The 13,085-nt window shown below is 55.7% G+C and overlaps 1 protein-coding gene across 1 annotated transcript; it reads left to right on the forward strand.

Moving 5' to 3' along the window:
• The first annotated feature begins 49 nt into the window (after positions 1–49).
• Positions 50–12,868, forward strand: ETV5 (ETS variant transcription factor 5). The gene is made up of 12 exons (XM_015638293.3): positions 50–379; positions 537–624; positions 772–819; positions 930–980; positions 5,965–6,094; positions 6,207–6,458; positions 8,097–8,356; positions 9,029–9,088; positions 9,502–9,570; positions 9,930–10,099; positions 10,827–10,928; positions 11,081–12,868. Exons 1-12 carry the CDS (start codon positions 335–337, stop codon positions 11,300–11,302), a joined length of 1,497 nt encoding a protein of 498 aa, XP_015493779.1. The 5' UTR covers positions 50–334; the 3' UTR covers positions 11,303–12,868.
• The last annotated feature ends 217 nt before the right edge of the window (positions 12,869–13,085 follow it).

Below are 13,085 nucleotides of genomic sequence, written 5' to 3' on the forward strand. Positions count from 1 at the left end.
AGGGAAGGGAAGGGAAGGGAAGGGAAGGGAAGGGCGGCCCGCTGCCTCCTCCCGCTCCCACGGCGCGTGATGTCACGGCTGTTTCTATAGTAATTAGGTGACATCACGAGCCGGGGGTCTGCGACCCGCCACGGCAGGAGAGGGCTGGCTCCCCGGGGAGGCGTGGCGGCCCCGCACCGAGCCAGCCCCGGGGGCGGCAGGGGCCAGAGTTTGACCCCTTCCCCCTCCCCTCCGCCCCCCAGCCGCGCACCTGCCGGAGCCCGGGCGGGACCCCCCTTCCCGGGCCGGCGTCGATGCTGAGCGGGCCGGGGGCACTGCCCACTTCGCCCGCACCATGGACGGCTTTTACGACCAGCAGGTTCCCTTCATGGGCCCCAGGGTAAGTTTGCCCACCGTGATCCCTGTTGATTCCTTCCTCCCTGACCTTGGGGACACCCCTTCCCCTTATCCTTGGGATTGCCCCCCTTGTCCTTGGGCACACCCCCAGCCTTGGGGGCTGCCACCCTCATGGGCCACTGTCGCCCTGTTCCTTGCAGAAGTCCTGCACAGAGGAGGGCCGAGGACGGCCGGGGTCCGATAGGAAAAGGAAATTTTTGGAGACTGACCTGGCTCATGACTCGGAAGGTAGGCAGGGCTGGCCCAGGCAGCCGTGGCCTCTACGGCCCTGTGAGATCACTTGCCTTGTGCTCATTGTTTTAGAAATAAACCTGCAAATAATGGCAGTTCTATTTACTCTTCTGTGGAGCACATAAGTCTTTCACTCTGTTCCAGAGCTCTTCCAGGATCTCAGCCAGCTCCAAGAGGCCTGGCTAGCTGAAGGCAAGTCTTCACCTCCACCTTTTGGCATGTAAAATCTCTCTTCAAGCATCCTTTTGAGAACTGAAAACACCATAAACCCACTTTTTTGCTTGTTTGTTTGTTTTTTTTAGCTCAGGTCCCCGATGATGAACAGTTTGTCCCAGATTTCCAGTCTGACAACTGTAAGTGATTGTTCCGGGTTTTTGTTCTCTGGGGGTAGATGTTTGGGTGCCTGTGCAAACATTTGCACTGGCTTTGGAGGTGCTTCCTTGGGAAAGCAGTTGTTCCTGGGGCTGAAACATGAAATCATGGGCTTTTGGGAGAAAGCATGTGTGGTTTGGGTTCATCGAGGTGAAATGTGCAATGTTCTGTCTTTTGTTAATGGGGAAAATTATGGCCAAATGCATGGAAATACCTCTAAACTGCTCTCTGGGTTCCTCTGAGACGTGATGCTTGTTCGCAGTGAGGTGGATTAGTTAGCTTCTAAATACTCCTTTTCCTTTTCAAGTGGAAGAGATAGCCCGTGGTGGGCTGCTTGGTTAGCCACAATCTCTGCAGTTTCTAGAGCTTTTTAGAGTCCTGGCCCAGCACTACTGGCAGGAGCAAGCCTGAGCAGTGAAACTTGAGCCGCTTTAAGCAGCATTAATCACTGGCAATCGAGCCTCTTTAAAAGGAGGCCAGTGAAAATACAGTCCCTGGTGAATTGCATAAGAGCGAGAGTTGGTTCTGAGCAGTTGGTTCTGAGCCGTTGGTTCTGAGCCGCTCTGTGTTGGGGTTAGTGGCGAGGGCAGGGGCTGGGAAATGACGTGTGGGGCTTGTGCAGCTCCAGGCGCTGCTCCGGGGCGTCGAAGGGTCGGCTGGAGCAGAACGGGGGCGGAATCAGGATGTTTTGAGTTGTTACCTGGCAAACGCAAGTAGTAGCTTGGTGTCAGTGGCTGGGTTTTGCTGCTGAGCCAGACAGCTACAGAACTCGAAGGAAATAAAATTTAGCCTGCAGTCGAACAGATTTTTCATTCCAGCTTTGTCACAGCATGCAGCAGGGTATCTCCTCCGACAGCAAATGCATGTTAATTATTGCTCTTTAGTTACTTCGGAGTGGGAAACTTGCCATTAAGCTGGTCCAGAAAGCCCAAGTTTTAGATGTGTTTTTTCCCCTGTCTCCCCTTGAGATGAAAGGCAAGCCTGGAGTCAGAAACACAAGGGTCTGTTGACATCCCCAGCACAGCCCAGCAGCTCTTGCTCGGAGCAGTAGAAACTGCAGTGTGCGTGGGAGGGTGGCTCTTGAAGCTGAAGCTGTTTCCAGTGCCTTTTGGCAGTCTCTTTTTCCTTGTAACCTGAAGAGCTTAGAGAGGAGAGACAAACTTTTCTGGGTGATGCAGGGGAAAAAAGAGGAGAAGAAAAAGGCGTTTATTTGGTCAGGACTCTTAAAATGTACTGATCTGCTCAGCCTGTGGACTTGGTGTTGAAACAACTTTGTCACTTGAAAGATCTGCCTGCATGACTCCCTGCAGCAATAACCGTCCTTAACTTTCCTGGGGAGAGAAAGCAAAGGTTTCTCTTGCTACTGCAGTGCTGGCTGTGGGGGGACTCAGACTGAGCAGGAGGGAATGGGAAGCACAGCTCTTTCAACCCGGCACTAGAGAAAGAGTTTCCAAAGGAGAGAAACTCCGGTGTTGAACTGTGTGCCACGTAGAGAGGGAGAGAAGAATGTCTCTGGTGCAGCTGCAGTCTGCATCCAGCTTTCACTAGCAGGGACATGCTGCCTTTCCTGGGCTGGCAGTCACTTTGGACTTCAGCATCCGTTGGCTCCTGGGGAAAGGTAAATCCCTTCTTAGTCCCTGCGGATGTTTGTGGACCCGTGTTGGACTGTATTTCTGCAGCTGTGTGGCTACACGCCTTTTCCCTGAGGAAACTGCTGCTCTCTTATCCTGAGCAAGCCTCAGTCTTGTGCCCCATCTTGCATTCCCAGGCACAGCAGCAAAAAGGGACAAACCAAGCTCAATTTGGACCCCATTGCAATGGGGAGCATTGCCGCATGTGCCACGTGGAGTCTTGGAGATGTTCAGAACTGCAGCTTCCTTCTTGCCTTGCTAAATCCCCCTCATAGCTGCCTGCAGCTCTGCTGCTGCCCACTCTCTGTTCCCAATTCTGTAGCCAAGATCCCTGGCAGACAGGGTCTTAAAGTTGGGACTTGGTAGCAAAATAATTTGGAGGGCAGTAGTTCACTGTGCTGGGGAAGAAATCCCACTGTAAGGAAAGCAAGGCTACTCCAGATGAGGGATGCATTGTTCTTGGTGCCCTGGACCAAGTGGCAGGAGGCCAGATTTGGTGCTTATAAGTTCCCCAGGGACGTGGTGGCTCTATCCATGAGAGTGAGGAGGCCGTGGTGATTCCCCAGAGCTCACCATGCTGGCTCTCACACTGCACCCCTGGCTGGGCATGGGTGTGAATTCACCAGCCATGTGGTCCTGTGGCCAAGGGTGTACATACAGTGCTATGTTTCCACCGGTTGATTAAGTACCTGGGGAGTGATGGGATCATGCTGAGGAGATCAAGCACTACAAGAAGTGATTTTTATTTTTTTCCCAATGGCCTCCCTGCTCAGGCAGTGCGTGGCAGCAGCCATAGGCAGGGCACGGGAGTTTCTTACACACCAAAATGAAAGAGGGAGGTTTGTTTGTGAGGAAGAGCTGTTTAAACAAAAGAAAGTAAGATCCTGGCTTCTATTTCTGACTCCTCTCCTGCTGTGACCTTGGGTGTGTCCTGTAGCGCTGGGGGATGGAGGGGCAGGCGCTCGGCTCCCAGGTGACAGCTTGAGTGGGTGCCAGTGGCTCTGGGCTGGGAGTGGTGATTTGGTCGCCTTCCCCTTGCCTCATTCAGTGGAAGCCAGTGCTCTCCAAGCTCAGTCTCATGGAGGTCCAGTCATGCTGGTGAATGGGAGTAACCTGCCCTGTTCTCCACCAAGGGATTCACTGGGAATTTAAGGCCTCGAGTGGCTTTGTGGTGTCACCCTTTTCCATGGGAGACATCTGATGGTTGGCATTAGGGGCATTTCCAGTTTGACTGCTTGTATGGCACTGGAGGGTTTGTCTGAGCCTCCCCTACCGCCCCTCCTGGCTGGGCACAGCAGTGACACGTGTGGCTGGTCCCCTGCCCAGCCTCCCCACGGTCCCTCCTTCTCTAGAGGCTGAAGGATCCCAGAGGGGCTGTCAGGCACCCATGGGTGTCCTCACTGTTGATGTGGATCTGCCAAGGCATCTTCTCCAGACATGTCTGTAGCTGAGCTGCTCCTTCTGAGTGTTTTTATATATTTTTTTAGCTTTTAATTACAGTGCCGAGGGCAGGACCGGAAAGGGTAAAAGTGCTTGTGCACCCAGTGCTCCTTTGAGGTGTTGGGTGCTAGGTCGGGGCAGCTCCTCCAACCTGGCTGCTCGCTGCTTGGACCCAAACCCAGTGTCTTTTTTCCCCCAAAAACTGCGCTGCTGGGCTTGGTGCCCCCCAGACTCCTCCAGCCCCGCTGGCTGTGAGCCTGGCATAGGAGCACGTCATGCTGAGCAGTGCCGGCCGGCCCCGTGGTGTTTGTGTAAGGAATCCAAACGTTGCATGGAGTCCAGGCTTGGACAGCTGGTCTCTGTTAGGATCTTAAGGCTCATTTCCCTTTTTTTTTGAATGGCAGTACTAAGCTCTGGGGAAATTTTTCCTTTCTTTTTTTTTCCCTTCCTCAGCCACATGAATGGAGAACTACGAAGTGTTAGTGAATGGAGGGTGGTGCCTGCTCAGGGACTGGAGGGTTTTTTTGTTGTTGTTGTTTTGGTTGGTTTTTTTTTTTTCCTCTTCAATGAATAACCAGACCCCATTGTACGACTGGTGGAAAAACAACTCGCTCCAACAACACGGAGCCTGTTCGGGAGAGCCGTGCCCGCACTAGGCAGCTGGAACCCTTCCAAAGCCAGTTCCCCTTTGCTTTCCCATGGCTCATGGGGTGCCTGTGCTCTGCCGCCACCATGCTGTGGCCCCCTTTTAAGGCTGGAAATGCTGAGAGTGGCAAAAGCTCGCTGGGGAGGGGGGAAGGAGGAGTGGGATAAATCCGGCTTGGGAGCGGGTGGAAGGCGGGGGGGGGGGGGGGGGGGGGGGGGGGGGGGGGGGGGGGGCTGTGCTGGCTCAGCGCTAGGCTTTGTGTTTCAAATCCTTCTCCTGGGGGGGGTTTGTGCCCTTGGTACCAGCTGTACTGAGGCCGTTCGAGGGGGGGATGGGTAGAAAGGGGAGTCAGCAGCTCTTTAAAGGTTTTGACAAATTAGGGGAGCAGCTAATTACCTGGCAAGCTGTGAACAGTTGTCCTGGAGCTATTTGCTCCTCTCCAGTGTAGCTGGGCTGTGTTTAGACTTCGCATGAAGCTAATACTCCACTTCCGATTAGTCTTGGCTCTCCTCTGAGGCACTATTTAGGTACAGATCTCTGAGGCGCTTTCCCTTTCCTAGGGCGCCTGCTTTTAGAAATTAATTAGCTTAAGTGTATATTACTCAGTTTATAATTATATATAGCAAGTGAGCTTGGGAGTGGGTGGAGAGGATTTGGGTTTAATGGGATGTTTGTCACTTGAGCTCGTACAATTGTGGGACCCTAGGACTAGATCCCACTGGGCCACCTTGGCTATGGGAAAGTGGATCCCACTTAAAAACTCTGGAAGTGGGTATGGCCCTGTGGGGGTGAGTGGGTTGCTGTTATGAGGTCTTGGAGCTCCAGTCTGTCAAGCCCCTTCACCCCCTGCTCCATGTCTCAGGGAGGCAGCCACTGGTACCTGGGCTCTGTTCCACTCGCTGAGGAGCTGGTGGACAACACGTCTCATCTAAGGCTGCTGTCGAGCTACCTGTGCCCCTCTCACAGCCCTTGCTCTGGCCCTCTTGGATCCCAGACAGGAGCCATTCCCCTTCTGAGAACAATCTCCTGGGGTGCTGTATCTGTCCCCACTCTGCCCTCCCCTGCCTCACTTCTGCACCAGTGTTGGGGTCTGGCAGGGCACCATATGACCCTGGTTCAGTTGCTGAGTGCTCCCAGGGCATAATTCAGCACCTTATTCCCAAGCCAAGAGCTGATGCTTGCAATGGTGATGTTGCCATCGCCCTCTCCCCTTTGGGTGAGCCTGTATCCTCCTCGGTGTCCTTGCAGTGGTTCTGCACGCCCCACCTCCGGCAAAGATCAAGCGGGAGCTGCCCAGCCCGTCCTCGGAGCTGTCATCCTGCAGCCACGAGCAGGCTCTCTGTGCCAGCTATGGGGACAAGTGCCTCTACAATTGCTGGTAGGTAGCAGGGGGACACTGCTGCCTGCAGAGCCCTCAGGGACTCTGTGCCACGCGGTGCTGTCCCCGTCGATGTCACCACCGTCAGCCCATGGCCCATCTTCCCCGGCAGTGCCTACGACAGGAAACCCCCCGCCGGGTTCAAGCCATTAACGCCGCCCGCCACGCCGGTGTCCCCCGCGCAGCCCGGGGCGACCCTGCCACTGCCGGCCCCGGCCGTGCCAGCTGCCCATGGGGCTGCCCCGGGCCCCCACACACTGCAGGAGCAGCGGCAGCAGCCGCCCTTCGCCGTGCCGCGGCCGCCGCACCCGCCTGTTCACATGCCAAAGATGATGTCTGAGAACCAGTACCCCGCAGAGCACAGGTAAGGCAGCCCCCACCCCAGCAGCAAACACAGGACTCCTCGGGGGCTTTATGGGGCCTCCTGGGGTGGTCCCGAAGGGTGGGGGAGAAAGATAAATGCTCCTGCCTTCGTCCCCATGCTGTGGTTGCAGTTGGTGGGCCAAATGTCATTGCCTGGGGTCCCGTGTGGCAAAACTTGCCACTTCCTACTGAGATTTTGTGGCTCTTTCTCCTGCTAACAGGGAACTGCTCCTTCCAGTCCCTGAACATTGTGCAGAGCCTTTGCCTCCCTCCTGGGAAAGGCAAGGGAGGCAGAGGCTGACTCCTGCATCCACCCATGTTCCAACAGGTGATGGTCCTGAGTCAGGGCTCTGCTCTCCTCAATCCCACCTGCTGTAGCGCTGCCTCCCAAGCCAAACCCCACTGTTCTGTGGATCTGTGGCCATCTCTGACCTGCCCATGTGCTGGGGGTGGTCCTGAGCTCCCCCATGCACTGCATGGCATCACCACTATTTTGTGGGCTGTGGGGGGAGACCCCTGTTCCCTCCTTCCTCTGCAAGCTGTGGCTCCATTCCCCATCACTGCCACGTCCCTGGAGGCGCTGCCAGTCTCTTCCCTCACCCTGGGTTTGCTCCTATGGGTGCTCTCAGCAGATGCTCTGCTTATGGCATCCGGATGTCCTTTGCTGTGACAGCCACTGTGTCACCCCTGTGGGCATGGGACAAGATGTGTCAGCCTGGCAAAGGCCATGCAGTGGGGCCAAGGAAGCCCTTGGAATGTGCCCACAGCAGGCAAGGATCCTTCCCCATCAAAGCGGGGCTCTGTGTGACCTTCAGGCTGCGCAGGGGGCTGGCTGCGACCCCTTGGGGAAGCACTGTGCCAGCATGGGGCTTGGGTTTCATTCAGGAAGGGCAGAGGGACATGGCTCGGAAATGGAGTAATCCCAGCCCGGCAGCTGGGAGAGCTCCGGTTACAAAGCCAAATGGTGCAAGGCTGGCTGAGAAGAGCCGGCACGGAGATCCAAGATCACCTTTCAAGGTGCCGGAGGACGAGGGGATGTGGCAGCACCCCCTCGAGATGGTCCCTCATGCATCGGCACCAGCAGAAACCGTGCTCTCAGAGCAGCGGTGGCAGCGCCATGGAGCTGAAAATAGTGCTCCCTGCTGTTGAGTTCAAGGTTTAATCCCAGCTGCGCAGGCGGATTAGCAGCCGGCTGAAGCTGCGGAGTGGATTTGGCTTTGCGTAAGCACCCACCCATGCACAGCATCCCTGGCCCCTGCCCCCCACACTGGGGACAGATTTGACTGGTTTACAGAGATGTGAGTGTTGTTGGGTGTTTTTTGTTCCTTTTTTCATTCCTTTCCAGATACCTGAAGGCCAGAGTGCTTTCCTGTGATGGCCCATGTGTTATCCTGCCGTTCTGTCTTGGGGTGCTCGGTGCTTAGAGGGGCACAGGGCTTCTCAGCACCTCACTGTGTCCCCATGGGATGAGCCCCACAGGTGGCTGGACTTCTGAGGAACCATCCCAGCCTCCTGTGGGTAAACCCTGGGAGCACTTGAGGCTGAAGGCACCCAGCTGTCAAGCAGTTCTGCTTTGGGGTGGGAGCCGGCAGCAGGGCTGACCCTCACTCCTCAGTAATGCCGTGTCCTTCTCCCCCAGGTTTCAGAGGCAGCTGTCCGAGCCCTGCCACCCCTTCCCACCGCAGGCCGGGGTTCCGGGGGACAGCCGCCCCATCTACCACCGGCAGCTGTCGGAGCCCCTGGGCCCTGCTGCCCCTCGCCCCCCTCAGGGATTCAAGCAGGAGTACCATGACCCTCTCTATGAGCATGGCGGCCCTGGCCTGCCCGGTCCCCCCGGCCACAGCTTCCAGCCCCCCATGGGCATCAAACAGGAGCCCCGGGACTACTGCATTGACTCAGGTGGGTGTGGGTCAGGGGACAGCCAGGTGCCAGCTGGGGTTACACCAGTGCCACTCCAAGGAGCAGAGCGTCTCTGCCATCAGCATGGCAGGGGCATGGTTGAGCCTCAGGCAGTGGATGCTGTATCACCCTGGAGCCCCTGTGGGGCTGAGATGTTGCTTTGCCTTTTTCTTTCCTCTCTTTCCTCCTTTTGCAAAACCAGGGGATAAAGCAAATTTTCACCTGATGCCAGTGGTGTGGTCAGTGCCATAGCCACAGGCTGGGGTGCCCCACAGTGCCTGGTGGGACCCCCCATGGCTCTGGCTTAGGGCCAGCTGTGATTTCTGGCTGCTGGACCCTACCAGCATCACGGAAAAATCCTCTAATCGCCTTAGCACCTAAAAATACCCCAACCTCGGGATGGAGGGTGGCACGGCCAAGCAGATGGTAGGGGAGGCGCAGCAGTGCCTCCCTTCATGTGAAAACTCAAGCTGACTTAGCCCATGCTCCAGTCTAAGTTCCAGTGCCACCCCAAACCTGAGGTTTTTTTTCCCCGATATTGAGGGTGTATGTAGTGGACCAGAGAGTGTAGGGAGGGGGGAAGGTTCATGCTTGGGGTAAAGAATATGCTGCCAAATCCATGGTGGCACCCACAGGGTTTACAACTTTAACGTCATTTAATTTCTCCCTCAGAAGTGCCTAACTGCCAGTCCTCGTACCTACCGGGGAATGTCTTCCCCAACAGCCATGACGGTGAGTGACTCTCCCACTCTCCCTGTGTCGTGGCCCCATCCCACCCCTCACTTGTGGCAGGCAGCACTCCCTGGACACCCAGGAAACACCCATGGGGGCACCGTGGGGCCCGGGAGAGCCACATGTGCAAGCACCGGCCCCAGAAACAGCCAGCAGCTCCTGTGAGCCTGCCATAAAGGCGTGGCAGCGCCGTGTAATCTGGGATAATGCTCCCGACAGAGCTGCTTATAGGGTTTGGGAGCAGTGAGGGGGGCAGAGCTGCACAGGGCTCAGCCACTGAAATAACTGGGAACCGGGCTGCTCCCAGAGCTGTGGATGGGGTCCTGTGCTGGATTCAGCCAAGTCAGGGTTCTTTGGGGTCCAGCCAGGGTAGTGGAGGGGTCCTATGCTCATGAAGGGTCTTTTCCCCACAGGATTTTCATATGAAAAGGACACAAGATTGTATTTTGATGACACATGCGTGGTACCGGAGAGGCTGGAGGGTAAGAATCTGGCCCCACAGGAGGCCTGCAGGGGAACTGGGGCTCATGGAGAAGAAGACGGGGGAATGCTGCGATCTGGGATCTGATAAAGCCAAGCAGTGCTTGGCACAGTGCTCTTGAGAGCTGCTGAGCATCATCCCATGTGGCAACTTGGCCATCACTGCCATGCTCCATTTCTGCCTCTGATGCGTACCCACCTGCAGCACCATCCCCAGCACCTCTCCCCTCCCATCCCATGGCCTGATCCTGCTCAGGTGTCTCAGCACAGGGATGACCCCTGTTGTTGTACATGTCTCCTGCTGGTGACACAGCCTGGGAAGAGGGGCAGAGTGTTTAACCAGGTGTCTTTGTGTGAGCAGGTAAAGTGAAGCAGGAGCCCACCCTGTACCGTGAGGGCCCTCCGTACCAACGGCGTGGGTCCCTGCAGCTCTGGCAGTTCCTGGTCACCCTCCTGGATGACCCTGCCAATGCCCACTTCATCGCCTGGACCGGCCGGGGCATGGAGTTCAAGCTGATCGAGCCTGAAGAGGTATGAGAGGTCCTGCCCCGGATCTGGGCAGTGCCTGTGGGGAATGCAGGAGCAGGCTGGATCCTTCCCGTGCAACAAGCCTTCCTGTTTGCCCTTGAGGCAGGACACGTATCTCTGCTAACCAGGCAGCTGTAGAAATTTGCTTTTAGTACCTTCCACTGTCTCTTGGCATGACATATGCTGGCTCCTGAAGCTGGCAGTGGTCACCAGCTGTGGTGGTGTTGCCTCTGTGCTGTGCCTTGCTGAGTTCTGCTGCTCCACCATGGCTCCCTCATTCCCAAGCTGCTCCCATCCTTTGCTCTGGGTTTCCAGCAGCGGCTCCGTGCCAGAACCATGCGGCTCCACAGGAGGGTGACACAGAGGAAGAAGCTGTTTGGGGAGTAATTGGGAGCAGCTGTAGCCAGCACTGAGCTGCGCACTGTGGGTAATTACCCACGAGATCTCTTGCACCGTGCATGGAAATTGTAGTATTTTGAAGCCACTTTTTTGGCAGGCTCTCCCTAATGAAATGGCTTCTCATTTGGCCCTTGATCTGGCAGTGGCTGTGTGGTTGCAGGCAGAGTATTTATCATAGGAGGTGGGGAACCAATCCCAGACCACGGTGACACCATCGCTCCAGCTGCCCAGCCCCCTCAACTCTAGCCTGCATTTCAGTTGTGATTTCCTTTGAGGATCCCTGTTCAAGCCCTGGCTGGAGCCCTGATGGCTGCCACCTCTCTCCCCATAGGTAGCACGGCGCTGGGGCATCCAGAAGAACCGACCAGCCATGAACTATGACAAGCTCAGCCGCTCCCTGCGCTACTACTATGAGAAGGGCATCATGCAGAAGGTGAGAGACCCCACACAGCAGGGTGTGACCATCCCCTGCTATCCCAGGGTGCAAGCAGGAGAGGGGATTAGGTCTGATGTGAGGTGTGTGGTACTTCCCCAGGGCAGGGGTAACATTCAGGGCACCTCTCACGCCCTCCCTCCTCCCTGCAGGTCGCCGGCGAACGGTACGTCTATAAATTCGTCTGTGACCCCGACGCCCTCTTTTCCATGGCCTATCCAGACAACCAGCGCCCCTTCCTGAAGACGGAGCCAGACTGTCCAGTGCTGGAGGAGGAGACAGTGCCACTGACACACTTTGAGGACAGCCCAGCGTTCCTCCTGGAGATGGATCCCTGCAGCAGCCTTCCCTACGCGGAAGGCTTTGCCTACTGACTCGGCCGGCAGGCAGAGCCATTGGCACTAGCGCATCCACCTGGGGCAAGCATGGTTTTCTAAAGAATATTTTTGGCTGTCCATAAGGAGGAGAAAAAAAAAAAAAAACCAAACCAAAACCCAACGACAAACAGCATGGGTGCACACACAAATTTGAGGAATTTAAAACGCCCCATGTGTGTTGCTGCCGAATTCCCACCCTTCCTTTCCAAGGGCTAGTGCACAGGACTGCCCGTGGCTGGCACCTCCTGCCATGCATCGGTGTGAGGTCTTGGGGCACCGGGAGCCTAAAGTTGCAGTCTCTTCACCAGGCCCCAGCTCTGGCAGTTCCCCAGGGCTGGGCTTCGTGGCTACCGAGCCAATTGTCACGACAATCTGCTTTGCATCGAGCACAATCCGCGTAGCTGCCTTGTGTGGTGGAAAGGGCTTTGATTTGCACAGAGAGGAGGAATGCGGGGCCAGCACCCCAGGGCTGATGTGCGCAGCATCCTACCCCAACCCTGAGGAGTCTTCTGCCTTCTTCCCAAGCCCCCTCCCCATATAAGCTGTTGTTCCCATAGAACCTCCTGCATCCTCTCCGTGCCCTCAATCCTCCCCAGCTCTGGCTATGGGCCATGGGTTGCATTTGGGGGAGGAGACCCTGACACTAACTCCCTTTTTGGGTTTGTTTTTTTTGGGGTTTTTTTTTTTGGTTTTTTTTTTTTTTGGATGTTTTAGGAAAATACTAAAGGTTTCTAAACTGATTTTTGTAGATTTTTTTGTATTTTAAGGCAAAGCTATTTTTTGCAGCTCGGCTGCTGTCCCTGGAGCCTCTGGGGACGCCGCCATGGCTTTCCTGGTGGCAGGGGGAGCCCTCAATGCCCACGGCTTCCTGGGATGGCTGCCGAAGGATCTGGTCCACTCCATTTCACTGCTCCAGTCCTCTTTCCCAGGGGAGCCAGGGCTGAATCCTGATACTGGCTCAGCTGTGCTCCCCTTGCTTGGCATGGCCTCGGAGCTGGGCTGTAAGGCTGAGGTGGGCAGGGATGGGGGTCCCTTCCTCGATACCCCATCAGCTGTACCCACCAGCTCCTCCCACCCCTCGCTGTACCTCCTAACACTTCTCCACCACTCATATATCCATACCTGCCTCCCCTGCACCAGGCTACATGTTTTGTTGTAAATGCTGTATAGGTATTTTTTTCTCTTCTTTAGTTAGCTTTGGTTGGAATTTTTTGTTTGTTTGGGGTTTTTTTGGGGTTGGTGTTTTGTTTTTTTTTTTTTTGTCTCATTCCTTTTTTTGTTTTTTTGGGTTTTTTGGGAAGTATGAAGATTAACTCTACGATGACTTGGTTGCTCTCCCCGTGGTGGCTGCAGTGGCCTATACCCATGGGGAGCATTTGGTTTTGGGAACCCCAACCTGGGGCCAGGCTTTTAACCATTTGCTTGGTGTGGCAGGTCTGCAGTGCAGAAGGAGTTAATCTGAGGACTGATTTGAAATATCTGTATTCAAGCAGGGCTATGTATCTCCTGCAAAGCTGCATTACATTCTGTACTGTGTACAATAAAGGATCTTGCTTCCTGTTCCTTCCTGAGTACCTGGGCTCCTGCTTTGCCTGCGCCATGGGATGCTGCCTGGGCTGGAAGGAGCCCTTGGATGTGCTTGTGGGGTCTGTAGTGGTCCAGGCAATCATTTGGGGTCTGCAGCATGGTGTGTCTGGAGCTGGGACCAAGTCACCAGGGCTGCTCTCTCCCCAGTCCTCCTGCCCTCTCCCCGGTTCTGGATTTCTTGCTCCTGGGTGTG

The sequence above is a fragment of the Parus major genome, chromosome 9, assembly GCF_001522545.3.
Source record: "Parus major isolate Abel chromosome 9, Parus_major1.1, whole genome shotgun sequence".
Taxonomy (NCBI): domain Eukaryota; kingdom Metazoa; phylum Chordata; class Aves; order Passeriformes; family Paridae; genus Parus; species Parus major.